Raw genomic sequence first — 26,528 nt, forward strand, 5'->3', positions numbered from 1 at the left:
ATGGCAACCTAGTAGGTTAAAATAAATAAATAGACAATTCAAGTAACAGGACAGGATAGCACTTTATCCTTAGATGGGTCAATCTGGAAGATTAGTTATACAACACTTGAGCATAAATATATATATATACACACACACACACAAAACACACAGAGATTCTCTGAGTAAGAACTAACTAACTAACTAGATCTAGACCAGAACATGAAGGGATCTTGTTACCAACAGAAGGCACAACCGATGGGACATAGAAATTGAGAGCATAGAACAAACACATTTTGCATATATACATGAACACACCCTGAGGAACCTCCCTGCAAATCACAACATCTAACACCACCTCTCCCTGAGGAACATCCCTGTAATCACATCGAACACCTCCTCTCCCTGAGGAACATCCCTGTAATCACATCGAACACCCCCTCTCCCTGAGGAACATCCCTGCAAATCACAACATCTAACACCACCTCTCCCTGAGGAACATCCCTGTAATCACATCGAACACCTCCTCTCCCTGAGGAACATCCCTGTAATCACATCGAACACCCCCTCTCCCTGAGGAACATCCCTGTAATCACAACATCTAACACCACCTCTCCCTGAGGAACATCCCTATAATCACAACGTCTAACACCACCTCTCCCTGAGGAACATCCCTGTAATCACAACGTCTAACACCACCTCTCCCTGAGGAACATCCCTATAATCACAACGTCTAACACCACCTCTCCCTGAGGAACATCCCTATAATCACAACGTCTAACACCACCTCTCCCTGAGGAACATCCCTATAATCACAACGTCTAACACCACCTCTCCCTGAGGAACATCCCTGTAATCACAACATCTAACACCACCACTCCCTGAGGAACATCCCTGTAATCACAACAACTAACACCACCTCTCCCTGTGGAACATCCCTGTAATCACAACAACTAATACCTCTCTCATCCACCCAACATGTTTCTTACAAACAACTTCAGGGGTCGTACATGTATGTATCAAGCGTCTCAGAGTAAAAGTGCTGGATCAGTTTTTCCTTTTAGACCACTATGAATAAGATTACATGGACGTGGGTGGGGGGACTGATCCTAGATCAGCACTCCTCTGAAGCGCTTGATACATACAGCCCCTGGTCTCTTGCAAAATAGATTTTGATCTCAATGAGACAAAGCTAGATAAATAAAGGTTAAATAAAAACGTAACTTGTTCTGTTTCACGTAATGTATTGCACTTCTACACCTGTACAGTCTGAATGTCTGTAAGTAATGTGCTCCGAGTCCGACTATGCTTTCTGGGTTGCCCTTGACGGGATTGATAAAGTTGTGTTGAATTGAACACTGTACGTGTTGCTGGCATAGTATTAGGTGGATGTATTTGTATATGTACAGTAGACCTAAATTATGTAACTGTGCTCCAATGATGCCTCCTCCCTGCCCCTGATGATATCAATAAAGTTATATTCAATAAAGTTATATTCACTCCTCCTTGCCCCTAAGGATATCAATCAAGTTATATTCAATAAAGTTATTTTCACTCCTCCTTGCCCCTGAGGATATCAATAAAGTTATATTCAATAAAGTTATATTCACTCCTCCTTGCCCCTGAGGATATAAATAAAGTTATATTCTATTAAGTTATATTCACTCCGCCTTGCCCCTGAGGATATCAATAAAGTTATATTCAATAAAGTTATATTCACTCCTCCTTGTCCCTGAGCATATCAATAAAGTTATATTCACTCTTCCTTTCCCCTGAGGATATCAATAAAGTTATATTCAATCAAACTATCTGTTTTGAGTTTTTTCTAAGGTGTGAGAGCCTGGCCTGTCCTCACATGATGACAGTGTGTTGTCACCCTCCAACCATGCCCTCATGCCTTGTCTTGATGCCCTTGAATTGAAATAACATTTTAGCAGTTCAGTTTTAACAGTTCAGTTCTCAGTGCTCGGGTCCTCCTCTGTTTTCCTGTTCCCTCAATTGAATTGAATCTCATTAAGTCAGTTCAGTTCTCAGTGCTTGATTCTTCTGTTTCCCGAATTGAATCTCATTAAACCAGTTCAGTTCTCAGTGCTTGATGTTTTCTGTTTCTTGAATTGAATTGAATCTCACTGAACCAATTCAGTTAGTTCTCAGTGCTCTGCTGCAGTTCTTCCTCTTCTTTCTGTTTCTTGCGTGCGAGGTGGGCCTCCCGGGCGGCCTGCAGCCTCTGTTTGGGATACAGGAAGAAGGCTAGGGCCACGCTGGCCGTACCGTCCCCGCTCTGCCGGGAGAAACACAGGAAGGTGGCCCACAGGAACGCACAACAGCCCATGAAGGCTGTCCTCAGGTATAGAGGTATCAGGATGAAGTTTAGGAACTGGGGAGGAGGGGGAGGGAGGGAGCGTGAGGGGGAGGGAGGGGGAGGAGGAGGGGGGTGAAGAGGGTAGAAGGGGGAGGGAGAGAGGAAGGTGGAAAGGGGTAGATAAAAACAGGTGTCAGTTTGAAGTACATCAGAAAATAACACTAGTGTTGTATTACAGCACACTGCACATGTACCACTGACTGACAGGTGTGTGTGATAACAGTTATGACATCAGATCATCACTCCCGCAGAAGAAGATGGTTATCTCTAACAGTAAATAAACCATGATACAGAAATAGAACAGAGAAGGATTGTGTGTGTGTGTGTGTGTGTGTGTGTGTGTGTGTGTGTGTGTGTGTGTGTGTGATACACTACTGTATTGACACAGCACAGGATCAACCTGATGTTTATAGTAAATTCCGGTGCATGTGTATTAGTTGGTAGGGACATTTCAGAGCAGGATGTTATGCCTTCACCAATGTAGTTTATTATCAATACATTGGGATATTTACAGTACAGTAACACACTGTCTATCAATGGCATCCTTATCATTCACCTGCATGAAAGGCCAGTACATGAGTCCAGTCTGAAATTCAAAGAGACAAGATACATGTTAATTATCAAACCAAGTCAAATACAGCATTCCAAGAGCTCCGTTTTAACACAGATCCTTCACATCATTAACTGACTAGCAGGTCTGGTCTGCCTGCCTGCCTGCCTGTCTGTCTGTCTGTCTGCCTGCCTGCTTGTCTGTCTGTCTGTCTGCCTGTCTTTCTATCTGTCTGTCTTTTTGTCTGCCTGCCTGTCATTTTTATCTATCTATCTATCTGTCTGTCTGCCTGCCTGTCTGTCTGCCTGTCTTTCTGTCTGTCTTTTTGTCTGCCTGCCTGTCATTTCTATCTATCTATCTATCTGCCTGTCTGCCTGCCTGCCTGTCTGCCTGCCTGTCTGTCTGTCTGTCTGTCTGTCTGTCTGTCTGTATGTATGTATCTATGCCTGCTGAGTTTATCTCTCTGTTTGTATTCTCTTTATAAAGTGTATCGTGAGACTGTGATAATAAAGCACTTTAAATAAAGTTTGACTTGATTTGCCACTCATATCACAATCAGAGACTTCTTCCAGCAGCATCCCTCTCTATGTCTCTCCACTCCTACTGCCCTGTACTCTTCTATTTTATTTCAACAGGGGGAATATGTTCTACCCGCATCTCAGTATTATTTTACAGCGGTTGTTGGGCCTGGAAGAGTTGGGCTCGTTGCTTGTTTTCCACTGGCAGTAATTGTCATGCATTGCCGTATCCCTGGCCGCCTGCCCATTGCTGCGCGAAAGCGGTGCCATAATCTGGGTTAATCGGGGGTGAGCTCAGACCAGGCAGGCGGAAGGTGACTTTCTTTCTTCTCTGTCTGTATGGGTGGGCCGGCCAGCCTGTCGGTCGGTTCCAGTTCCTTCTGATTTCATCTTACCTTGTAGGTGTTGAGGAACTTTTCTCTCCAGTCCTCGAAGATATCGTCTTTATTCTCCAAGAAACTCACTCCTGGAGAAGGAAGAAGGAAAGACTTTAGGTCACACTTTAGGTCACACATTTGCACATGACCTTTTGAACGAGTACACGTTAGATCACTGCAGTCTGTTCATCACATTCAGCATTTACAAATACACACATCCAAGGTTAGGCTATAGGAGAGTAGCCTAACCTAGGCCTATCACCCAATGGACATGACGCATTGGTCTGTTTCTATATACGGTAATTCTATGTAGGCCACTTTAGAAAATTCGAAAATTGTTATAGGCTATAATAGATTGACTTATATTAAACGTTCCACAGTAAAATGCACGTTACCTGTGTAGAAGACACTAGTTGCCAAGGGCGACGCAAAACTTTGGTCCAGGAGCAGTTTGCGGAAGAGCATTCCGGGAGATTTTCCGGGGAAACGGCTTTCCAAAGCCCGCAACCAGAAATAATTAAAGTTTCCATGGAAGCTAATGGCCACTATGGCAACATTTCTGGTGTGTTTCCAGTCCATCTCTTCTCTCTGTGCGATCATCTGATGGACGAAGTCGCCGCCGGCAAACAGGCAGCCATACAGAGTAACGTTGGCTAGCCATGGAAAACGTTTAACCGCTTCTTTTACAACGGCTTTCCTCATTTTGAACACGTTCATTTTGAACTGCGGTGTTCTACGAAAACAGAACAGAATATCATATAATTTTGTAGTCCATTGTTGGGTGAAACTTTAAAGGAAAGTTGTCTTCTGCCTCTCCAAATCCTTCTAGGTGAAGAAACACACGTTGAGGGAGGCACCGGTCGGTCAGTGGCAGTACAGCGCCCCTGGAGCAGGTTATAGGTTAAGTGCCTTACCCAAGGGCACAATGGCGGGATAGGTGTTTTACAGTTCCTCCAATTCACACACTTGGCATGCCAGCTAAATTTAGTCTACGCTTGTATACCTGCGATTGTTAGCTGATGTTAGTGAGTTAGCAGAACCGGACAATACATTCATGTTAGCCAAAAGGTTTAGATTTTACTTCCAACCATTGAAGTACTGTTACGCATTCTTAGATCTTGTTTGAGTGAGAAAGTAATGCGGCTCCATAACAAACGTCCCACGAGACAGTGTTGTAACGCACCAAATCTGCCACAATTCCTTTGGGTCGCTTCATTTTGAAATCCAAACAGGAATGGTCCGTATTTAGCTCTCCTGTCATAGCTCATCTAGCCTACTTAACCATTATGCATTCACACATTCTATCTTTATAACAACGGACGAATTTGATAATGGAAAAGTTGAGAAATCCATCGATATGTTACATTTAAAGCATTTCATTCGTCCATTCTAGATCAACCGGTCCCTGTATACCGACCAGTACCGTACAGTATCAGGTTGCTACCTACCAAATCCATCCTGTGCGTCAACCGCTAATCTGGAGGACTGTCCCGCGAGGCGCTCAGATTTAAAGCGCGCTTCAACTACTCCACAAATATCAATGACCCCTGTTAGTTTTTAGAATAGTGGGCATGCTCATTATAAACCCATCTGATGTGTTGTAAATCTGTGAAGCTGCGTGCACTGGACGCCGCGCTTCACTTTTACGCGCATGTATGGTGGCCGGCGGCTACGTTCACGCACAGCTTGTTCTCTCTCTCTCTCTCTCTCTCGCTCTCTCTCAATTCAATTAAATTAAAATGGCTTATTGGCATGGGAAACATATGTTTACATTGCCAAAGCTAGTGAAATAGATAATAAATAAAAGTGAAATAAACAATACAAAATGAAAAATGAACAGTAATCTTTACACTCACAAAAGTTCCAAAGGAACAGAGACATTTCAAATCTCTCGTTCTCGCTCTCTCTCTCTCTATATATATATATATATCGCGCGCACACACAGAAAAACTCACACAGAGCAATCAAAATCAAATCCACCTTTTATTATTTTGATTGGATAAGCATACCAATTTGTTGTTTTGTAAGAGGTTTTCTGTCTGAAATGCTTTAGCCAATGATGACAAGTTCTGACAGCAATTTCATTTATAAAACCTTAGAGCTCAAATAAATACAGTATCCAGATAATGATAGAATGAATGTTCTGTACCTTTGCCTTCCTATCACCGCTAGGAGGTGTTATTGAACCTATATACAGACAGAGACATGGCTGTCTATCACCACTAGGAGGTGTTCTTGAACCGCTATACAGACAGAGACATGGCTCTTCATGTGGCTATATAGGATAAATATAATAATACGCCATTTAGCAGACGCTTTTATCCAAAGCGACTTAGAGTCATGTGCGCATACATTTTTACGTATGGGTGGTCCCGGGGATCGAACCCACTACCCTGGCGTTACAAGCACCATGCTCTACCAATTGAGCTACAGAGGACCACGGATCATTGTTTTAGATTTAGACTCCAATGGCGACAGCTAGTCTTCCTGGGGTCCGACACATAACGAAAAATACATTACAGACAAAAATACTTTACGATTGACATACATTTTAAAACATTAACATGGACATTACAACTTGGTCAGATAGGGGAGAGGCGTTGTGTTGTGAGGTGTTGTTTTATTCGTTTTTTAAAGCTAATTTTGCGGTGTGCTTGAGTACTAATAAATCAAATGCAGACTGAACTGTATGGTAATATGACCCCATAATAATAGCACTGTGTTTTAAGCCACTGATTGATAAAGCCTCATGGTGATAGCTAAATCATGACTCAGTCACTTAGGACTACTGCAGTACATTTATTCTCAATCACATGCATATTATGGTGAAGATAAAAATGTCCAAACAATAAAATCACACAGTTAGAAAGTACATTTAATTGGTTGAGACTTGCATTGGGATGTTCATAAGAAAGATGCCAGTACATCGTCAGAGTTTCATCAGAGGCTTTAACTATAACAGTTAGGCTACTGTATCACATTTGCAACTCAGAGGGCGGGCACAGAGAGAGGAAGACTGGGTGATATCCTTCTTCTATTGGCTAGTTGAGCTGCCGATCAGCAGAAAGCCCAGTCAATTGTCATTTTTGGACTGGTGCAAAAAACGTCTGCGCATCGGTCGATAGCGAAACGGTATCGAACTTTAGAATGACCAGAAACTAAGTCCAAATCAGGTAGGCTACGATATCGCATTATTTAATAGGCTATATGAAGCGTTTACCAATGTCTTGAATATTACTTTTGGTTTACTATGAACTGGCTTTGGTGTTTTCTTTGACATTTTCTGGAAATGTATTGTTTCACGAGTGTTGGTGAAAGCCAACCCCTCGATGGTTTACGTTCATTCATCATCAACAATAACCTGAATGGTGTGGAGTGCATATGTATCGATAAATGCATGTTGGGTAGTGACTTGTAGTGAAACTGGGTTGTTTAGAATTACGGAAGTTGATTTTGAGCGAGTATGGGCATGTTCTTATGTTGCGCAAAGTTGTGTTCTCAATGTCATCCGCTCGCTTTGTGATAACAATAGTTGCGGTCGAAGCTCCTCTCGTCTGTGTGCATCTATCATAACGTTCAGGTTAGTCACACAATGACAAACAGTTGTGTAGAATGACACGTTTGATGTAGGATACTAGGCTAATGATTGTAGTAGCCTAGTGCAGGATATGGTGAAATTAAATTAAAGGTCTAGAAATAACTATCAGAATGTCAGTTGTCCAAAGTGATTATATTTTGTAGGTTACTAATGATAGTACTGGATAGTGATTATGGAATAACATTGATACTTTTCTTTCTTGACCTAACTATAAGTAACACTCATGGAATTTAAGTTTAGACATGCTACTAGGACTATTTCCTAGCAATAGATCAATACTTATCTATAGGTCAGGTTCAGAAAGCAAAACCCACTGTATGGATTTCTGTGCATACACAAAGTCGGTATCCCAAATGGCATCATATTCCCGACATAGTGCGCTACTTTTGATCAGGACCATAGCAGACTTTGTTTCAGGTGGAGTGAGGGTATATCGTTTAACAGAGAGAAGAGGGTTTATTCATGTTTCACTGACAGCATCTTCTCAACAATAGTCTGAGGCTTTCTGCGATCATCGTGTGTGTGATTATCCATGTGACCTGAATGTTCCTCCCACGCTGGGGTGAATCTGTTATATTGCTCCAAGATTACTGCCTTTAAATCCCCAGTGTGTGTGTGGAGGGAGAGGGGGTCTAGTCTTAGAAGTGGGGCATACACATTCACGCCCACAACATTGGCCTAACACAGAGAGAACAGTGACCAACACACTGAGACACTAACTTATGCATTGTTGGTGTACTCTTTCTCTGTCACACATGTAAACGAGAGAGAGAGAGAGACTCTCTCTTCTGGCTGGAGGCCCGCTGCCCTCTGAATCTAGGTCACCAGCAGCAGCATCACAGAGAGACAACACTGTAGCATACACTGCTAACACATACACAAAGTTCTCCATCTTTCTAGTCCTAACTTGCTGCTAACTCACACCTACAAAATGTTCCCTCTAAACTGCGTGCAGTAGCCCCCAGACGGCTGTCAGAGCTCAGAAGAACTATCATCCCAGGGAGAGGAGCACAAGGTTGAACTTCACTCAACTTTCTAGAGTTTTCCCTGTTAGTTAACACTATCAATGTTTCCCTTTACTGTGGCAACTGTGATGGAATCAACGCAATATTAGCCCCTTTCAATGCAACATACCGAAACAAAACGAACTATGCAAGAGATTTTGTTGTAGGCAGAACACATGGGAGGAGGATTGTATTGCACAAGACTCAGCCTATACACTACACCTTGGCTGCCCAACCCTCTTCCTGGAGATCTACTGTCCTGTAGGTTTTCAGTCCAACCCTAATTTAGCGTATCTGATTCAGCTAGTTAAGGTCTTGTTGAGCAGCTAATAAGTAGAATCAGGTATGTTAAATTAGGGTTGGACTGAAAACCCACAGGATGGTAGATCTCCAGGAAGAGGGTTGGGCAGCCCTGCTCTACACAGACCGGTCTCCGGTGCTGCCTAACCAATCAGAGCTGTAGTAGGCCTATATGCAAATAGATCATTGCCATGTATGGATCTGTACCATTTACTTTGAACTGGAATGTGTTTACAGCATGAGCGGTCGTGAGGAGATGCTCTTTTTTTTTAGATCAGAGCAAGAGCTGCATGTAGCCACGTGTGCACATTTTGTTCGTATCCTTTGCTAGTTAGTGAGTTATTAGCCCAGTTATAGATCATTTGTAGTCAGCAATAGGGGAGTGATTGCTTCCTACAACAGCACAAAACGTGTACATTTCTAGACATCTTTGAAAAGCCAGTCAGGTAAATAGCTTTTCTTTTGTCTTAAAGGGGCAGTGTTGTATTTTGAGACGGGCATGAATAAGCTAAGTAGCCAATAGGCAGAGGGTAGCATAATTTGTCTGATGTAATAATGGTATGGGAATAATAATGCATTTTCAGTCACCTCCTTGTCTGAAGGACAAGTGGATAAACAGGTTAATGCCAAGCCCTACATGTTTTTTTCCAAAAGTCTCATGGAATGTAGGCCTACATTGAACACCACACATTGGCTGCTACTGTAGGCTGAATGATAGAACAGCTATTTCCATGTTATAATGTTATGGGATGCATTTTCTCCATTGTTTATTGATTATAGAAACTGAGAGAACAGCTACCAACTTCAAACCACACCCTTTTCATAGGCTTTCTGAGAAACATACACTAGGTATTTTCTAACAGATCAGTGACTATTTATAGTCAAAGAAGCACATCTGAATATGTTCTAGTGTAACTGTGTCTGTGTGGTTCTGTTAGATTGACTGTGTCTGTGTGGTTCTGTTAGATTGACTGTGTCTGTGTGGTTCTGTTAGATTGAATGTGTCTGTGGTTCTGTTAGATTGACTGTGTCTGTAGGCTGATCTGTTGGATCTCTATATTGAAACAAAGATGTCCCCAGGGCGAGATGGAACCACTGTGTGCATCCTAAATGGCACCATGTTCCCTAAATAGTGCACCACGTTTTACGAGGGGGAGTTCTTTAAGGGACGGACCATGTGTTGTTTTGTTTTATCCGCCTGGAGGGAAACAGGAGGGTTCAGCCCAGTGGGTCATCTGGTTCCACTGCTGTTGTCCTGCAACACTAACTCTGATCCTCATAGTGTGTGTGTGTGTGTGTGTGTGTTTGACAGCAGTACTGTGACCCTTTGAACATTATTGATAGATCACACAATCAATGAACCTCTCAGATGACCTTACTAAGGTGTGTGTTTGGGGGCAGGATAGGATACATCGTGTACACTGGGATGGCTTATTGGCTTCTAGTGAAAACCTGCACATCTCCTCTTTATGCCTCTGGTGAAATGTTCTTTATATGAGTCTATGGGTGAAAACACCTCACTTGAGATGGTGGCTTTAGTGAAGACTGAAGTAAGCTTACTCTATCCTGAACCTTAACATGTTCTGGTCTAGAACAGGCTTACTCTATCCTGTACCTTCATCCAAACTACCTTAGCATGTTCTGGTCTAGAAAAGGCTGTACTGTAACCATAACCCACAGCATCAGCAGCAGTCTTTGTGTCATACCCATGGATTTCTGTTTGTATCTGCTATGTGGGCAACAGTCATCTTCAACGTGAATAGGGACTGTCTGCTTGTAGCTGGTTACTGCTAGTGTCTGGTCTCTGGTTGGCTGGTTGCTGCTAGTGTCTGGTCTCTGGTTGGCTGGTTGCTGCTAGTGTCTGGTCAATGGCTGGCTGGTTGCTGCTAGTGTCTGGTCTCTGGTTGGCTGGTTGCTGCTAGTGTCTGGTCTCTGATTGGCTGGTTGCTGCTAGTGTCTGGTCTCTGGTTGGTTGGTTGGTTGGTTGCTGCTAGTGTCTGGTCTCTGATTGGCTGGTTGCTGATAGTGTCTGGTCTCTGGTTGTGGTTTGATCTGTTTTGCACATCATCGTCAAACATCCTCTACTCTCCTCTTGTCTCCCCTACCCTCTTCCCACTGCTGTCTACCTGATGTACAATGTACTGTCTTAGTGTCTCTGTCTGCCTGGTGTACAAGGTACTGTCTTAGTGTCTCTGTCTGCCTGGTGTACAAGGTACTGTCGCTTCTCACTGTCGTCTACCTGGTGTACAAGGTACTGTCTTAGTGTCTGTCTGTCTGCCTGGTGTACAAGGTACTGTCTCTTCTCACTGTCGTCTACCTGGTGTACAAGGTACTGTCTCTTCTCACTGTCGTCTACCTGGTGTACAAGGTACTGTCTTAGTGTCTGTCTGTCTACCTGGTGTACAAGGTACTGTCTTAGTGTCTGTCTGTCTGCCTGGTGTACATGGTACTGTCTCTTCTCACTGTCGTCTACCTGGTGTACAAGGTACTGTCTCTTCTCACTGTCGTCTACCTGGTGTACAAGGTACTGTCTTAGTGTCTGTCTGTCTACCTGGTGTACAAGGTACTGTCTTAGTGTCTGTCTGTCTGCCTGGTGTACAAGGTACTGTCTCTTCTCACTGTAGTCTACCTGGTGTACAAGGTACTGTCTCTTCTCACTGTCGTCTACCTGGTGTACAAGGTACTGTCTTAGTGTCTGTCTGTCTACCTGGTGTACAAGGTACTGTCTTAGTGTCTGTCTGTCTGCCTGGTGTACAAGGTACTGTCTTGGTGTCTGTCTGTCTGCCTGGTGTACAAGGTACTGTCTCTTCTCACTGTCGTCTACCTGGTGTACAAGGTACTGTCTCTTCTCACTGTCGTCTACCTGGTGTACAAGGTACTGTCTTAGTGTCTGTCTGTCTACCTGGTGTACAAGGTACTGTCTTAGTGTCTGTCTGTCTGCCTGGTGTACATGGTACTGTCTCTTCTCACTGTCGTCTACCTGGTGTACAAGGTACTGTCTCTTCTCACTGTCGTCTACCTGGTGTACAAGGTACTGTCTTAGTGTCTGTCTGTCTACCTGGTGTACAAGGTACTGTCTTAGTGTCTGTCTGTCTGCCTGGTGTACAAGGTACTGTCTCTTCTCACTGTAGTCTACCTGGTGTACAAGGTACTGTCTCTTCTCACTGTCGTCTACCTGGTGTACAAGGTACTGTCTTAGTGTCTGTCTGTCTGCCTGGTGTACATGGTACTGTCTCTTCTCACTGTCGTCTACCTGGTGTACAAGGTACTGTCTCTTCTCACTGTCGTCTACCTGGTGTACAAGGTACTGTCTTAGTGTCTGTCTGTCTACCTGGTGTACAAGGTACTGTCTTAGTGTCTGTCTGTCTGCCTGGTGTACAAGGTACTGTCTCTTCTCACTGTAGTCTACCTGGTGTACAAGGTACTGTCTCTTCTCACTGTCGTCTACCTGGTGTACAAGGTACTGTCTTAGTGTCTGTCTGTCTACCTGGTGTACAAGGTACTGTCTTAGTGTCTGTCTGTCTGCCTGGTGTACAAGGTACTGTCTTGGTGTCTGTCTGTCTACCTGGTGTACAAGGTACTGTCTTAGTGTCTGTCTGTCTGCCTGGTGTACAAGGTACTGTCTCTTCTCACTGTCGTCTACCTGGTGTACAAGGTACTGTCTCTTCTCACTGTCGTCTACCTGGTGTACAAGGTACTGTCTTAGTGTCTGTCTGTCTACCTGGTGTACAAGGTACTGTCTTAGTGTCTGTCTGTCTGCCTGGTGTACATGGTACTGTCTCTTCTCACTGTCGTCTACCTGGTGTACAAGGTACTGTCTCTTCTCACTGTCGTCTACCTGGTGTACAAGGTACTGTCTTAGTGTCTGTCTGTCTACCTGGTGTACAAGGTACTGTCTTAGTGTCTGTTTGTCTGCCTGGTGTACATGGTACTGTCTCTTCTCACTGTCGTCTACCTGGTGTTCAAGGTACTGTCTCTTCTCACTGTCGTCTACCTGGTGTACAAGGTACTGTCTTGGTGTCTGTCTGCCTGGTGTACAAGGTACTGTCTTAGTGTCTGTCTGTCTGCCTGGTGTACAAGGTACTGTCTTAGTGTCTGTCTGTCTGCCTGGTGTACAAGGTACTGTCTTAGTGTATGTCTGTCTGCCTGGTGTACATGGTACTGTCTCTTCTCACTGTCGTCTACCTGGTGTACAAGGTACTGTCTTGGTGTCTGTCTGCCTGGTGTACAAGGTACTGTCTTAGTGTCTGTCTGTCTGCCTGGTGTACAAGGTACTGTCTTAGTGTCTGTCTGTCTACCTTATGTACAAGGTACTGTCTTAGTGTCTGTCTGCCTGGTGTACAAGGTACTGTCTTAGTGTCTGTCTGTCTGCCTGGTGTACAAGGTACTGTCTTAGTCTGTCTGTCTGCCCCTCCTTGTTCTACTACTGTGGTAGTGGAGGTGCACAGCATCATAATGACTTCAGGGGAATACACACACATTCCAGTCTGAACACTTTCAGAGTGAAAGCATATCAGACAACAGGGACATGAAGTTACAAACCTCTGCTGATAATGTGTGTGTGTGTGTGTGTGTGTGTGTGTAGGAGCCAGGCGGTACAGTAGGATGTCTATAGAGGCTGAGGCATTGCTGCAGGAGGCTAAGGAGAGTATAGAAGCAGCTCAGAATTACAGGAGCGAACTACAACAACGCCTACATGGACTCAGCCAGGCACGCAAACAGGTAATAACACACACCTACAACAGTGGTCCAACTCACACACACACACCCCTCCTCCCTCTCTCTCTCCCCCTACTCCCCCCTCCTCCCCCCCTCCTCCCTCTCTCTCCCCCCCTCCTCCCTCTCTCTCCCCCCTCCTCCCTCTCTCTTCCCCCCTCTTCCCTCTCTCTCCCCCCTCCACCCCCCTCCTCCCTCGCTCTCTCCCCCTCTCCCCCCTCCTCCCTCTCTCTCTCTCCCCCCCTCCTACCTCTCTCTCTCTCCCCCTCCTCCCTCTCTCTCTCTCCCCCTCCTCCCTCTCTCGCCCCCCCTTCTCCCTCCCTCTCTCTCCACCCTCCTCCCTCTCTCTCAGGCTAATTGTAAACAATGCTGTTATTTCCTGCTCCTCTAAAAGTAAAGCAGAGAAAGAGAGGTAGGTGAAGAGAGAGAGAAACACAACTTATTGGCCAAACCGGAGGTGATGTGAATGCAATGTAGTCCAACTCCTGAACTAAAAAGCACATTCTATTGAAAACATGCTATGTAGTTCAGGAAAGGACTTCATCTGTGTCTGTAACTAGGTTTCCATCCAATTGGCGATAGATTTTAATGCGAATGTTCTAAAATCTGCAAAAAAACAATATGCACATTTTCCCACCAGAGATTTTTCCATCAAACTGACGTGTTGCAGATAAAAGGCTGTGTGATGACGTAGTGCACATTAAAAATAACAACGTTAAATTTCCATGTACTGAATAGGGGTGTAACGGTACACGTATTGGTGCCGAACCGGTCAGTACGGGACCTCGGTTGGATCTGCACTGTGAACCCGAATACATACAACAACAAAAAATAGACAAAAAGCACTAGGCCTATAGACTATGCCTACGCTGGGTTGTAGGCCTCTGCCTCTTGAGGAAATCTGAGCTGAAAAACATTTCAGGCTATTCCGTTAAAACAACTAGAGCCTACGCTCTAGTTAAAAAATGTAATGTAAATCTTAATTGGTTCATTTCAAACTGTCCTTTTGTGAGGCGCCGCCGGGAACTAGTTCTGTACGATGACGAGTGGTGGGGTTGATAAACCAGGAGGATTCTCCATCGTTTAAATCTCAATTTTGGCTTCCCAGTAGATTACAATGGCGATGGACAGAGAGTTGTGGATTGAAACCTTAACCGTATGTCACCACTGCACAACGAGAATAGCCTATGCAGCTGCCAACACCTCAAACATGTTGACGCTTTTATGCCAACATCACCCCAATATTCCTACCGCAGGAACAAGACGGAAACGCAAAAAAACAACACAGCTTTGTCTCCCCCCTACATTCAAGCAGCCCTTCACAGCTGATTCTGACTGGGCCTAAGAAATTACAAGGGCGATGGGTATGTTTTATAGCTGCGGATATATCGGTGGTTGTGAAGAAAAGGTGGTTTCAGCACCTTGTAAAAGTGCTCGAGCCACGCTATGAACTTCACCCTCTCGCACCCGTTTCAGTAAACAGGTAGTACCCGCTCTATATAAGCAAGCTAACGCCGAAGTTATCAATGAATTGAAACGGACACTTTATCTACAGTATGGTTCTGTTCTGCTCTCTGGCGCCCACTGTTCCCACCCATTATCTGGCACACCTCTATCACCTTGCTCTCCTTTCCTCTCCCAGCTGTAGAGTCCAGTTTTGGGCCATTTTTCCCATAACCTCCCCAGGGATGAGTCATCATTACTGTAATATGAGACGAGGCAGGCAGGAAAAGCTGCTCTGTCACACACACACACACACACATTCCTAGGATGGTGTGACGTCCATGAGCGGTGTGTGTGTGTGCCTTAGACACTTCTGGAAGAGAGGGAGTCAAAACATCCTGTAGTTTATCTCTGGTCTCTCTCTCTTTCTCTTTCTCTTTCTCTCTCTTTCTCTTTCTCTGGTCTCTCTCTGTTCAATTTCAATTCAAGGGGCTTTATTGGCATGGGAAATGTATGTTAACATTGTCAAAGCAAGTGAAGTAGATAGTAAACAAAACTGAAATAAACAATAAATATTAACAGTAAACATTACACTCAGAAGTTTCAAAAGAATAAAGACATTTCAAATGTCATATTATGTATATATACAGTGTTATAATGATGTGCAAATAGTTAAAGTACAAAAAGGAATAAATAAATATAGGTTGTATTTACAATGGTGTTTGTTCTTCACTGGTTGCCCTTTTCTTGTGGCAACAGGTCACACATCTTGCTGCTGTGATTGCACAGTGTGGTATTTCACCCAATAGATATGGGAGTTTATCAAAATTTGATTTGTTTTCGAGTTCTTTGTTGGTCTGTGTAATCAGAGGAATATATGTCTCTAATATGGTCATACATTTGGCAGGAAGTTTTTTCTCAGTTTTTTTGTAAATTCTTTCCAATGTGTCAAGTAATTATCTTTTTTTTTCTTCTCATGATTTGGTTGGGTCTAATTGTGTTGCTGTCCTGGGGCTCTGTGGGGTCTGTTTGTGTTTGTGAACAGAGCCCCAGGACCAGCTTGCTTAGGGGACTCTTCTCCAAGTTCATCTCTCTGTATGCGATGGCTTTGTTATGGAAGTTTTGGGAATCGCTTCATTTTAGGTGGTTATAGAATTTAAAGTCTATTTTCTGGATTTTGATAATTAGCGGGTATCTGCCTAATTCTGCTCTGCATGCATTATTTTGTGTTTTTACGATGTACACAGGGGATATTTTTGGCAGAATTCTGCATGCTGTCTCGATTTGGTGTTTGTCCCATTTAGTGAATTCTTGGTTGGTGAGCGGACCCCAGACCTCACAACCATAAAGGGCAATGGATTCTATAACGGATTCAAGTATTTTTAGCCAGATCCTAATTGGTATGTCAAATTTTATGTTCCTTTTGATGGCATGTTCCTTTTGATGGCTCTCTCTCTGCTCTCTGCTCTCTCTCTCTCTCTCTCTCTCTCTCTATGGTCTCTCTCTCTCTCTCTATGGTCTCTCTCTCTCTCTCTCTCTCTCTATGGTCTCTCTCTCTCTCTCTGGTCTCTCTCTCTCTCTCTCTGGTCTCTCTCTCTCTCTCTCTGGTCACTCTCTCTCTCTCTGGTCTCACTCTCTCTCTCTCTGGTCTCTCTGGTCTCTCTCTCTCTGGTTTCTCTCTCTCTGGTCTCTCTCTCTGGTTTCTCTCTCTCTCTCTCTCTGTCACACCTCTTATCTCTCTCTCCCCAGGCTGTATGTCCTCCACTCCCAGTGGACATGTCATTGTATTCCAGATGACAATATTAGCTTTCCCATCCTTCTCCGTCCCAAAATATGTATTATCTTTGGCAACATCCCAAATGGTACCCTATTCCCTCCATAGTGCACTACCATTGGGCCCTGGTCAAAATGAGTTCACTATATAGAGAATAGGGTGTCATTTAGGACACTGCCCTTATCTCCACAAAACTGATAGACACCAGGAAGTGATGCAATGGCTCCAGTGAGGCATTTCCTGTGTCCTGCTGTCCATACACACTGATCTCTGATAGTATTCTATGTAGGTTTTTCCCATCCTCATCCAACTATTATTTTCTCTTGTTTTATCAGTGCAGCGCCTCTGCTCTCTTCGGTTTCCTTCTCTCTGTCTCGCTCTCTCGCTCTCATAGTCTAAGTGAGAGTGAGAGGAGGACTGTCAGTCAGTGAGTGTGTCCCAAAAAGCTCCCTATATAGTGCACTACTTTTGACCAGAGCTCTATGGGCCCTGGTCAAAAGTAGTGCACTATAAAGCTACTAGCCATTTGGGACAGAGAGTATGAAACTACCAGACTGACAGGAGTTCAACTCAGCATGCTTGTCTGTTAAGAGGAACTGAAACGGAGACTGAGTTTCACTGCAAACGACTAACCACCAGCTTCCTGTTCCGTCGGGGGACTGGCACTGTTTCCAAATGTCAAAATTTCTTGCACAAAGTTAGCATATAAATGTAACCAATCAATCAATCCCCTCCCTGTCCCTCCAGGCGCGAGGCAGCTCGTCTCAGGCCAGGGAAGTGTTGAAGCGTCATTTCTATCAACTAGAGATAAAAAAAAAAATACTGGTCCATTCTTCCCTCTCTCTCTCTCTCTTCCTCCCCTCCTCTCCCTCCCTCTCTCTTCCTTCTCTCTCTTCACTCTCTCTCTCTCTCTCCCTCTCTCTTCCTCCTCTCCCTCCTCCAGGTGCGAGGCAGCTCGTCTCAGGCCAGGGAAGCGTTGAAGCGTCATTTCTCTGAGCTCCAGGCGGCTGTGACCCGCCTCCTGGCGGAGCGCCTGAGCGTGCTCCTTAGCGAGGTGGATGTCATCGAGCAGGACAGCGTACGACCGCTGGACGACTGCCAGAAACTCATAGAACATGGAGTCAGCACTGCCGACGAGCTGCTCCGCGAGGGTAAGATATAGGTAGACACATGGACAGACGCATGGACCGAAAGGTTGCTGGTTCGAATACCACTAAAATGCTGTGCCCTTGAGCAAGGCACTTAACCCTGACTGCTCCAGAGGGCGCTGTACAATGGCAAACTTGGCCGTGATCCCACTCTCTGAGAGTGTCTCAGGGGGAGTTGGGGATATGCAATAAAACACATTACCATTACACACTTGTGTAACAGGACAAATAAAATCACCCCCAAAATTATGACTATTTTTATTACACACCATCAGAATCCTGTTTCCCCTATTGCTCCGGTCCTCTTCCTCAGTACCATGAAACCTCAGGGGTCTCCTATTTCATGATTCATCTACTGTAATTCAACTGATTTAAAGGTTTTAATCTCTCTCTTTCCCTCTCCCCCTCTCCTCTCTTCAGGTGAGGTAGCTATCCGTTGTGGTGTGGGGGAGAAGGAGGACAAGCTGGGGAGTTTCACCAAGAAGGCCCTTCAGATCCAGCTGGACAGGTGGAGAGAGAGAGGGGGAGGGAGGGAATTATCATACTCTCTTTGTGTATGTAATGTATGTTGTAACTTTTAAGTATACAATGTAAAGGTTAACTCTGCGTGTGTGTGTGTGTCCCAGCCTCCCGGAGGTTCCAGTGTTGGTAGACGTGCCGTGTGTGTCTGCCCAGCTGGATGACTCTCTGCTGTACGCGGTGAGAGAGAGAGTGTCACGCCACGGATCAGTCTCTTCACACCCTCCAGTCCAGATAGAGGAACTCCAGGAGAGACCAGGCAGTGTGTTAGTACGCTGGTGTAAGGTGAGGGGACACACCCTACAGATTTTATTACACTGATATTAACTAACAAACCCTACAGATTTTATTACACTGATATTAACTAACACACCCTACAGATTTTATTACACTGATATTAACTAACACACCCTACAGATTTTATTACACTGATATTAACTAACACACCCTACAGATTTTATTACACTGATATTAACTAACACACCCTACAGATTTTATTACACTGATATTAACTAACACACCCTACAGATTTTATTACACTGATATTAACTAACACACCCTACAGATTTTATTACACTGATATTAACTAACACACCCTACAGATGTTATAACACTGATATTAACTAACACACCCTACAGATGTTATGACACTGATGTTAACTAACACACCCTACAGATGTTATGACACTGATGTTAATTAACACACCCTACAGATGTTATGACACTGATGTTAATTAACACACTGTACTGTGGGGGTGTGTTTCCTAACTCTCTCTCTCTCTAGGTGGATGATGAGTTTGCGGTGCAGGACTACCGTCTGCAGTATCGTCGCTCAGTGTCTGGTCAGTACCTAGGTCGAAAATATGAAGGTTGAGTCAAATGATTTCATATCCCATAACGTATTAATTTCTACGTGATTCTGTATCATTCATATTTATTCAATATGATAATAATAATATGAATGCGGGTGCATTTCTAAACAAAGGGACCAGCGACGCTGTCTTAGTGTAACAAAGGGACCAGCGACGCTGTCTTAGTGTAACAAAGGGACCAGCGACGCTGTCTTAGTGTAACAAAGGGACCAGCGACGCTGTCTTAGTGTAACAAAGGGACCAGCGACGCTGTCTTAGTGTAACAAAGGGACCAGCGACGCTGTCTTAGTGTAACAAAGGGACCAGCGACGCTGTCTTAGTGTAACAAAGGGACCAGCGACGCTGTCTTAGTGTAATGGTGCTGATCCCATGAATTTGTTTAATTTCTCAAGTTTGCACCCGTGAATATGTTGTCCTAACCATATAATTAAATATTAGTACTTTATTAATAGTGCTTAATAATATTAATATTATATCATATTATGTGAAATATATTATAAATTGTAATTATATTAATGGTACTTCATAATAGGAATAGTACTTTCTAATTGAATAGTACTTTATTAATAGTAATTGATCTCTGTGGTCCTGACCTGGGTATCTTCCACTTCAGGTCAGTACGAGGATGCCTACATCGGGCCGGAGCAGGAGTTCCTGGTCCTACACCTGGACCCCCACACTGATCATCTGTTCAGGGTGTGTGCCCGAGGGGAGGGACGTACCGAGTGGAGCCCCTGGAGCGTCCCACAGACAGGATACACCACACTGGCACCCCATGGTAAACACGCACCACATGGAGCAGATGCAGTGAGAACATTCAGCTGCAGGATATGCATGCTGATGCAGCGTGGTCTACGAACCTCAAAGTGCATGCGTCTCAGATGCTATTTTAGCATCTCAGATGGTATGTGCGTGCGCAACCTGTAGACGTTTGTTGGTCTCGTGTATTGTGAGTCACTAGCTCTGGTCCAGGGCGTCAGTGTCCTACCACATAAACAGTCAGGGCACTAGCTCTGGTCCAGGGCGTAATGTTAGCCACTGTTGCTTGTGCAGCTAGCTAGTACACACTAGCTAGGCTAGCTAGCTAGTACGCATACACTAGCTAGTTAGTACACACTAGCAAGTACCTAGCTTGTAATTCTAAATGTAATTTCACCACCCATGCTGTTGGTGGCGGTAATGCACCGTCGTCTCTGGCATCATTCAACATCCTGTCTCATCTCCTATGTCTCAGTGGCGTGAGAAGGTGTCTGCTGGAGCCAGATCTGTTGAATGCAGTCGGCCTCGACTGAAGATGTACTGTTGTCATGGTTTCTGTCTTCTTCTGGGTGTTGTGTGTGTGTGTGACAGAGTGGTGTCCAGGCAGTGAGGGCTACATCCTCAGCAGTAGAAGAAACATTGCCATGCGGAGTGACTCCTCCCCCTCTAAAGCTGGGGTTCTCTACTCCAACGCTCCAACGTACTTCTGTGGACAGACGCTCACCTTCAAGTCAGTACTCACACACTCTCTCTCTCTCGCTCTCTTTCTCCCTCTCTCTCTCAATCACAATCTCTTGTGTAATGTTATGCTATGATTAATGTGTGTGTGCTTGTGTAGGATCTCTGCGACGGGCCAGGTGGACAAGCGGGACAGTATCGGGTTGTGTGTGGGGTGTGAGGGAGAGGCGGAGTCTCTCCAGAGAGACCAGGCTGTCTGCATCTCCACCAATGGTACACTCAAAATCACTTTTTCAGATTTTACAATTTTTTTTGTAAAGCATACAATTGCAGAGTAGCAGCAGCGTTAAAAGTTAGAAAACTTGACTGAGATTTCTCTCTCTCCTTCTATCCCTCCCCTCTTCCTACTCCTCTCCTCTCCTCCAGGAGCGGTGTTTGTCAACGGTAAAGAGATGACCAACCAGCTGCCTTCCGTCACCCTCGGTTCTGCTGTGACCTTTGATATGGAAGTGGTCAACCTACTTCCTGTTAGCAACAATAACAACCTTAGCGACGGAGGCAACTTCAAGCTGAGGGTTACGATTGGCTCAGGGAACCGGGAAGTGGTGTTTGATTGGCTGCTGGACCAGGGGGTGGACTGCCTGTTCTTTGGCTGCTCCTTAGCCCACCCTGGTTGGAAGGTGCTGGTGTTCTGAGGTTGCTGATTGGATAGCAGCCCTGTCTGCTGGAGTTGGACTGCCAACCTCGTGCTGTTGTCCTGTCCCAAATCAACCCATAGACCGACCCCTTAAACCAGTGGTATTCAAACCTTTTCAGCGGGGACCCTATTTTTATGCAATCATTTCTCCTGAACCCACCCCAAAAATAATAACCTTAAAATCGGTACATTTCGATTTTTACATCAACAAATAACCCTTCATTCATTACATTTTCATCTCTTATCAAAATGAAAAGAAACCTAAATGTACTCAAATTGTATTTTTCTAATTATTTCTCAAACGTTTGTATATCGTTTCATACAATAATCTGTACTTACTTTTTGTTTAGTGGGGTCGCGACCCCCGACTTTGAATACCACTGCCTTAAACACTTACCCTAGCCTCTACCCCCTATAGCAACTTTTCAGTGTTGGGGTCAGTTCCATTTCTAAATGTGAATTCAACTGGCGTTGTTTACAGTAATGTACCCCTCCTTTACCCACTGTGTGACCCATCCGTTCCTTACACCCTGGGAAAGGTTTCAGTTGGCCTTCTGCAGCTACCTACGCTTCCTCCAGGTATGACTTGTAATGGCTGAGAGCCGTCTTTCTCTGGTATCAGAACATCTAAACTCCAGTAGCACACCTTTCTCCTCTTGGCACCTGGATCGACATAATGTATGCAAAGCCCTTTTTTGAAATGGCTGATAAGATATCCTGCCGTACGATACAGACTTGTGTACCAGAACTGAACAATCATTCCTCCTTTTCAAGAGACAAATGGCACCCTATTTCCTACATAGAGCCCTATGGGCCCTGGTCTAAAGTAGTGCACTATATAGGGAATAGGGTGCCATTTTCTGTGCCAATTTCAGATGCACATTCTCTCCAAAAGTCACAAAATGGTGATGTTGTCTTTTAAAATGTGAGAAGAACAAGAAGGGGGTGGTCTCGTTCAGAGATCTTAGAAGTGATCAGAGAGAGACGTTTTCCTTTCATCAAACGTATGAGCTGCAAAGCATGCTTGTCTGGTTTACCACAAGACAAACACCACCACGGTGAAACAACTTACTCCAGAGATCTAAACCTCTTTTCTTTGTCACCCTCTTCTACCATCTCTCTCGGTGTGAGCAGAACTCACGGTGTGTACAAAGTTCTAGATCTGTAAGTGTTCTGAATCAGATTCCATTTCATGCTCTTAAATGTGCTTTTTAAAAACGTTTTAATTTGTTTTTGCTAAGACAATCGTCATAACAGTATTCACAACCATGTAATAATGTAACTTCACTTGTAGACATTGCGATGTACTTTCATGTGAATTGTTTTGGGGGGAACTTGTTCTACTTGTGAGATGTGAATTATAGAGGGCCCGTCCTAAGACACCCTATTTCCTGTTTCCTCTAGTGCACTATAGTGAATAGGGTGACATTTGGGACGCATCCTGTGTGTCTGCAGATATGGAATGGTTGAGGTGGTCTACAGAGAGCTCTCTTCAGCAGACTGACTGTTAAAAGTTAAATGTTTTAAAGATGTGACAGTTTCTCATTAACATGTTAACAGGGACATGTCTGCTCATACATGCTGTAAGACACTGCTTGTAGATAAAAGGTATATCTGAACATAGTATGTAGCTGTATAGTTACTGTGGCAGTATTGCAGAAAGTGTTGCTTCAAGTCCAAAATCAGTGAAAGACTGCCATGGTGCAAGGGTAAGGTGGTGGGATTGGAAATGGAACCAGGCCACCAGTTAAGGTACACAACTGTCCGTCTCATCCACCACCCTCTTCATGCAAACACCACCCTCTTCATGCAAACATCTGTCTCTGATTCCTGTAACTGTGTGTTCGTTCCAAATGGCACCCTATTCCCTATATAGTGCACTACTTTAGACCAGAGTCCATAGGGGCTGGTCAAAAGTAGTGCACCATGTAGGGAATAGGGTTCCATTTGGAACATAGACTGACTTGTAATCAGGGTTGGGCTCAGTTCCAATTAAATTCAGGAGGTTAACTGAAATTTCCAATTGAGGAAAAGTGGAATGTGAGTTGACTTCATAAATGGAATTGACCCCAGTCCTGCTTGTTATAAGGCTTATTATTTTGAGATCTGTGTATACCTCATTGTACCTTCCTTCAGTACAGAATGAATGCCCCAGAAAAATTCAATAAATTGCTTAGTCAGTCTATTTTGGGTTATTTTGTCTGAAATATGAAACCATCCAATTGGAGCTACGTGAAGAGATGGATAGAACTTTAAGAATTTTGGGCCAGCCAGGCTAGCAGACCATTTCTACTAGCCAGGGTAACAATCGGGTCTAAAATTTGCCGGCCCGTGTAATGTTTGAAAATACAACATTTGGCTGGCCTGAAGGGGTTGTTTGGCACATTTCTACTGGCCCAGTCTGAAAAGTACTATCCTCGGACTAGCTAAAAGGTGTATCCCCTATCGTAATATGACATATAGTTACAGTAACATGACGACAACCGTATCCATGAGATAGTTACAGGAACATGACCAGTAGTGTTAGAACCGTATCCATGAGATAGTTACAGGAACATGACCAGTAGTGTTAGAACCGTATCCATTCAATTAAAACCACGAGACGTTAATAGTACAAAGCATCTTTATTATTTTTAAATAGAAAAAACATTCGACTCCTTTATTACTAAATTCCCAACGTCGAACTGGTTTTAGGATGTTGGTGTACAAAGTCCTGTTTTTCTTTTGCATTTGAAAAAAATCACATTTTATTTTCTGGTATTTTTTCTGAAGTGATGAGTGTGTACACACAAACCTGGGTCATGTTCATTAAGGCGCACTGTAGCAAAACATTTTGCAACAGAAGACAAGTGTTTCTTATTGGAATAGTACAGAGCGTTACTCCTACTTTTGGGATAGCTTGATGATGAATGAGGTCATACAGTGTAACTGAACCTTGGACCTAATGACCTCACTTGACAACCTCAAAAAGGTTACAGATGACCTGTGATCAGTGCTTGCTGAGGGCCTGAATAATCTATCTAGTAGCATCACTGGACCTGGACTGACAGTGGTAACCAGACCTGCTTTCAAATACTATTTGAAATACTTTTATCTGTGCTTAACTGAGCTTGCCTGGCATAATGGACCAATAGAATAGTCCCAAAACTGTAACCCCCTCCCATCTAGCACTCCAGGCAGGCTAGAGCAAACGTTCAACGCCCTCCAAGTAATATTTGAACAGAGGTCTGATAGCAGTACACATTTAGTTTAGGATTGTGGGTAAAGTGATCTTTCTACCCTGAGCCATAGACACCTTATAGTCCAAGAACACTGTTTCCAAGAGCTGGACTTCAGATCAGACCAGCGTGCCATCGTCAAGTTCAGCCTCAAAATGGCCACCATAACAATAAACATCAACAATAAAACATTCCAGTTCAGAATGCATCATCATCATACAACCAACCATTCCCCTTATAAAAAACAACAATACATTAAGGTTGTATTCATTAGGGCACACTGTAGCAAAACGTTTTGCAACGAAAACAAGCGTTTATATTGGACATGTTCAGGTAGTCCCATCCCAGTTTCGTTCCTAGTGAATACAACCCAAGGCTTTTCGGTTTGTCTCTATACTGAAACTATATATATATATATGTCCGTCCCAAAGCGAGTTGGTCTCAAATGGCACCCTATTCCCTATATAGTGCACAGACACTCAAGTCCGTCTCAAACAGGCACCTGAGACAAGACATTTACATTTTAGTCATTTAGCAGACGCTCTTATCCAGAGCGACTTACAGGAGCAATTAGGGTTAAGTGCCTTGCTCAAGGGCACATCGACAGATTTTTCACCTAGTTGGCTCGGGAACTAGCGACCTTTCTTAGAACTAGCGACCTTTCGGTTGCTGGCACAACGCTCTTAACCACTAAGCTACCTGCCGCCCCATACGGGTGCTAAAGTAGGTTGGACACAGTACAGAGTGATTGTACGTCCCAAATGCCACCCTATTCCATATATCAGTGGTTCCCAAACTGGGGGGCACGGGGTTCCCCACACAAAAAAAAAAGTATATATATATATATATATACACATACAGTGGGGAGAACAAGTATTTGATACACTGCCGATTTTTGCAGGTTTTCCTACTTACAAAGCATGTAGAGGTCTGTAATTTTTATCATAGGTACACTTCAACTGTGAGAGACGGAATCTAAAACAAAAATCCAGAAAATCACATTGTATGATTTTTATGTAATTAATTTACATTTTATTGCATGACATAAGTATTTGATCACCTACCAACCAGTAAGAATTCCGGCTCTCACAGACCTGTTAGTTTTTCTTTAAGAAGCCCTCCTGTTCTCCACTCATTAACTGTATTAACTGCACCTGTTTGAACTTGTTACCTGTATAAAAGACACCTGTCCACACACTCAAACAGACTCCAACCTCTCACCAATGGCCAAGACCAGAGAGCTGTGTAAGGACATCAGGGATAGAATTGTAGACCTGCACAAGGCTGGGATGGGCTACAGGACAATAGGCAAGCAGCTTGGTGAGAAGGCAACAACTGTTGCCGCAATTATTAGAAAATGGAAGAAGTTCAAGATCAATCGGTCAATCACCCTCGGTCTGGGGCTCCATGCAAGACCTCACCTCGTGGGGCATCAATGATCATGAGATAGGTGAGGGATCAGCCCAGAACTACACGGCAGGACCTGGTCAATGACCTGAAGAGAGCTGGGACCACAGTCTCAAAGAAAACCATTAGTAACACACTACGCCGTCATGGATTAAAATCCTGCAGCGCATGCAAGGTCCCCCTGCTCAAGCCAGCGCATGTCCAGGCCCGTCTGAGGTTTGCCAATGACCATCTGGATGATCCAGAGGAGGAATGGGAGAAGGTCATGTGGTCTGATGAGACAAAAATAGAGCTTTTTGGTCTAAACTCCACTCGCCGTGTTTGGAGGAAGAAGAAGGATGAGTACAACCCCAAGAACACCATCCCAACCGTGAAGCATGGAGGTGGAAACATCATTCTTTGGGGATGCTTTTCTGCAAAGGGGACAGGACGACTGCACCGTATTGAGGGGAGGATGGATGGGGCCATGTATTGCAAGATCTTGGCCAACAACCTCCTTCCCTCAGTAAGAGCATTGAAGATGGGTCATGGCTGGGTCTTCCAGCATGACAACGACCCGAAACACACAGCCAGGGCAACTAAGGAGTGGCTCCGTAAGAAGCATCTCAA

General features: G+C 44.2%; 2 protein-coding genes across 11 annotated transcripts; one reads left to right on the forward strand and one right to left on the reverse strand.

Moving 5' to 3' along the window:
• Positions 1-2,122: 2,122 nt before the first annotated feature.
• On the reverse strand, positions 2,123-4,503 carry LOC311148614 (mpv17-like protein; the record flags this gene model as incomplete). Its single annotated transcript, XM_084185595.1, has 4 exons — positions 2,123-2,356; positions 2,898-2,927; positions 3,805-3,875; positions 4,182-4,503. 4 exons carry the CDS (start codon positions 4,501-4,503, stop codon positions 2,123-2,125), a joined length of 657 nt encoding a protein of 218 aa, XP_084041721.1.
• Positions 4,504-6,848: 2,345 nt separating this feature from the next.
• LOC311148055 (cytokine receptor-like factor 3) lies at positions 6,849-23,479 on the forward strand. Of its 10 annotated transcripts, none has more exons than XR_014614862.1 (11): positions 6,849-6,959; positions 13,274-13,410; positions 17,565-17,772; positions 18,190-18,277; positions 18,396-18,573; positions 19,073-19,130; positions 19,774-19,938; positions 20,511-20,649; positions 20,758-20,870; positions 21,024-22,077; positions 23,171-23,479. XR_014614862.1 is itself a non-coding variant. In XM_084184947.1 (10 exons), the coding sequence occupies exons 2-10, from the start codon at positions 13,294-13,296 to the stop codon at positions 21,290-21,292; spliced, it is 1,335 nt and encodes a 444-aa protein (XP_084041073.1). In that variant the 5' UTR covers positions 6,857-6,959; positions 13,274-13,293; the 3' UTR covers positions 21,293-23,479. The 10 variants fall into 10 exon arrangements, 3 of the variants coding, with proteins under 3 accessions (XP_084041073.1, XP_084041075.1, XP_084041074.1); XR_014614863.1 differs by having other exon boundaries at positions 6,857-6,959; positions 21,024-23,140; positions 23,234-23,479; XR_014614864.1 differs by having other exon boundaries at positions 6,866-6,959; positions 21,024-22,098.
• Positions 23,480-26,528: the final 3,049 nt, after the last annotated feature.

This window comes from Coregonus lavaretus (genome assembly GCF_964263955.1).
Source record: "Coregonus lavaretus genome assembly, chromosome: 2".
Lineage (NCBI taxonomy): Eukaryota > Metazoa > Chordata > Actinopteri > Salmoniformes > Salmonidae > Coregonus > Coregonus lavaretus.

Coding starts and splice junctions, on each gene's coding strand:
- LOC311148055 (XM_084184947.1), top strand. CDS start 13,294: ATGTCTATAGAGGCTGAGGCATTGCTGCAGGAGGCTAAGGAGAGTATA. Junction 18,574..19,072: donor TGTTAGTACGCTGGTGTAAG/GTGAGGGGACAC, acceptor CTCTCTCTCTAG/GTGGATGATGAGTTTGCGGT. Junction 19,131..19,773: donor GTATCGTCGCTCAGTGTCTG/GTCAGTACCTAG, acceptor CTTCCACTTCAG/GTCAGTACGAGGATGCCTAC.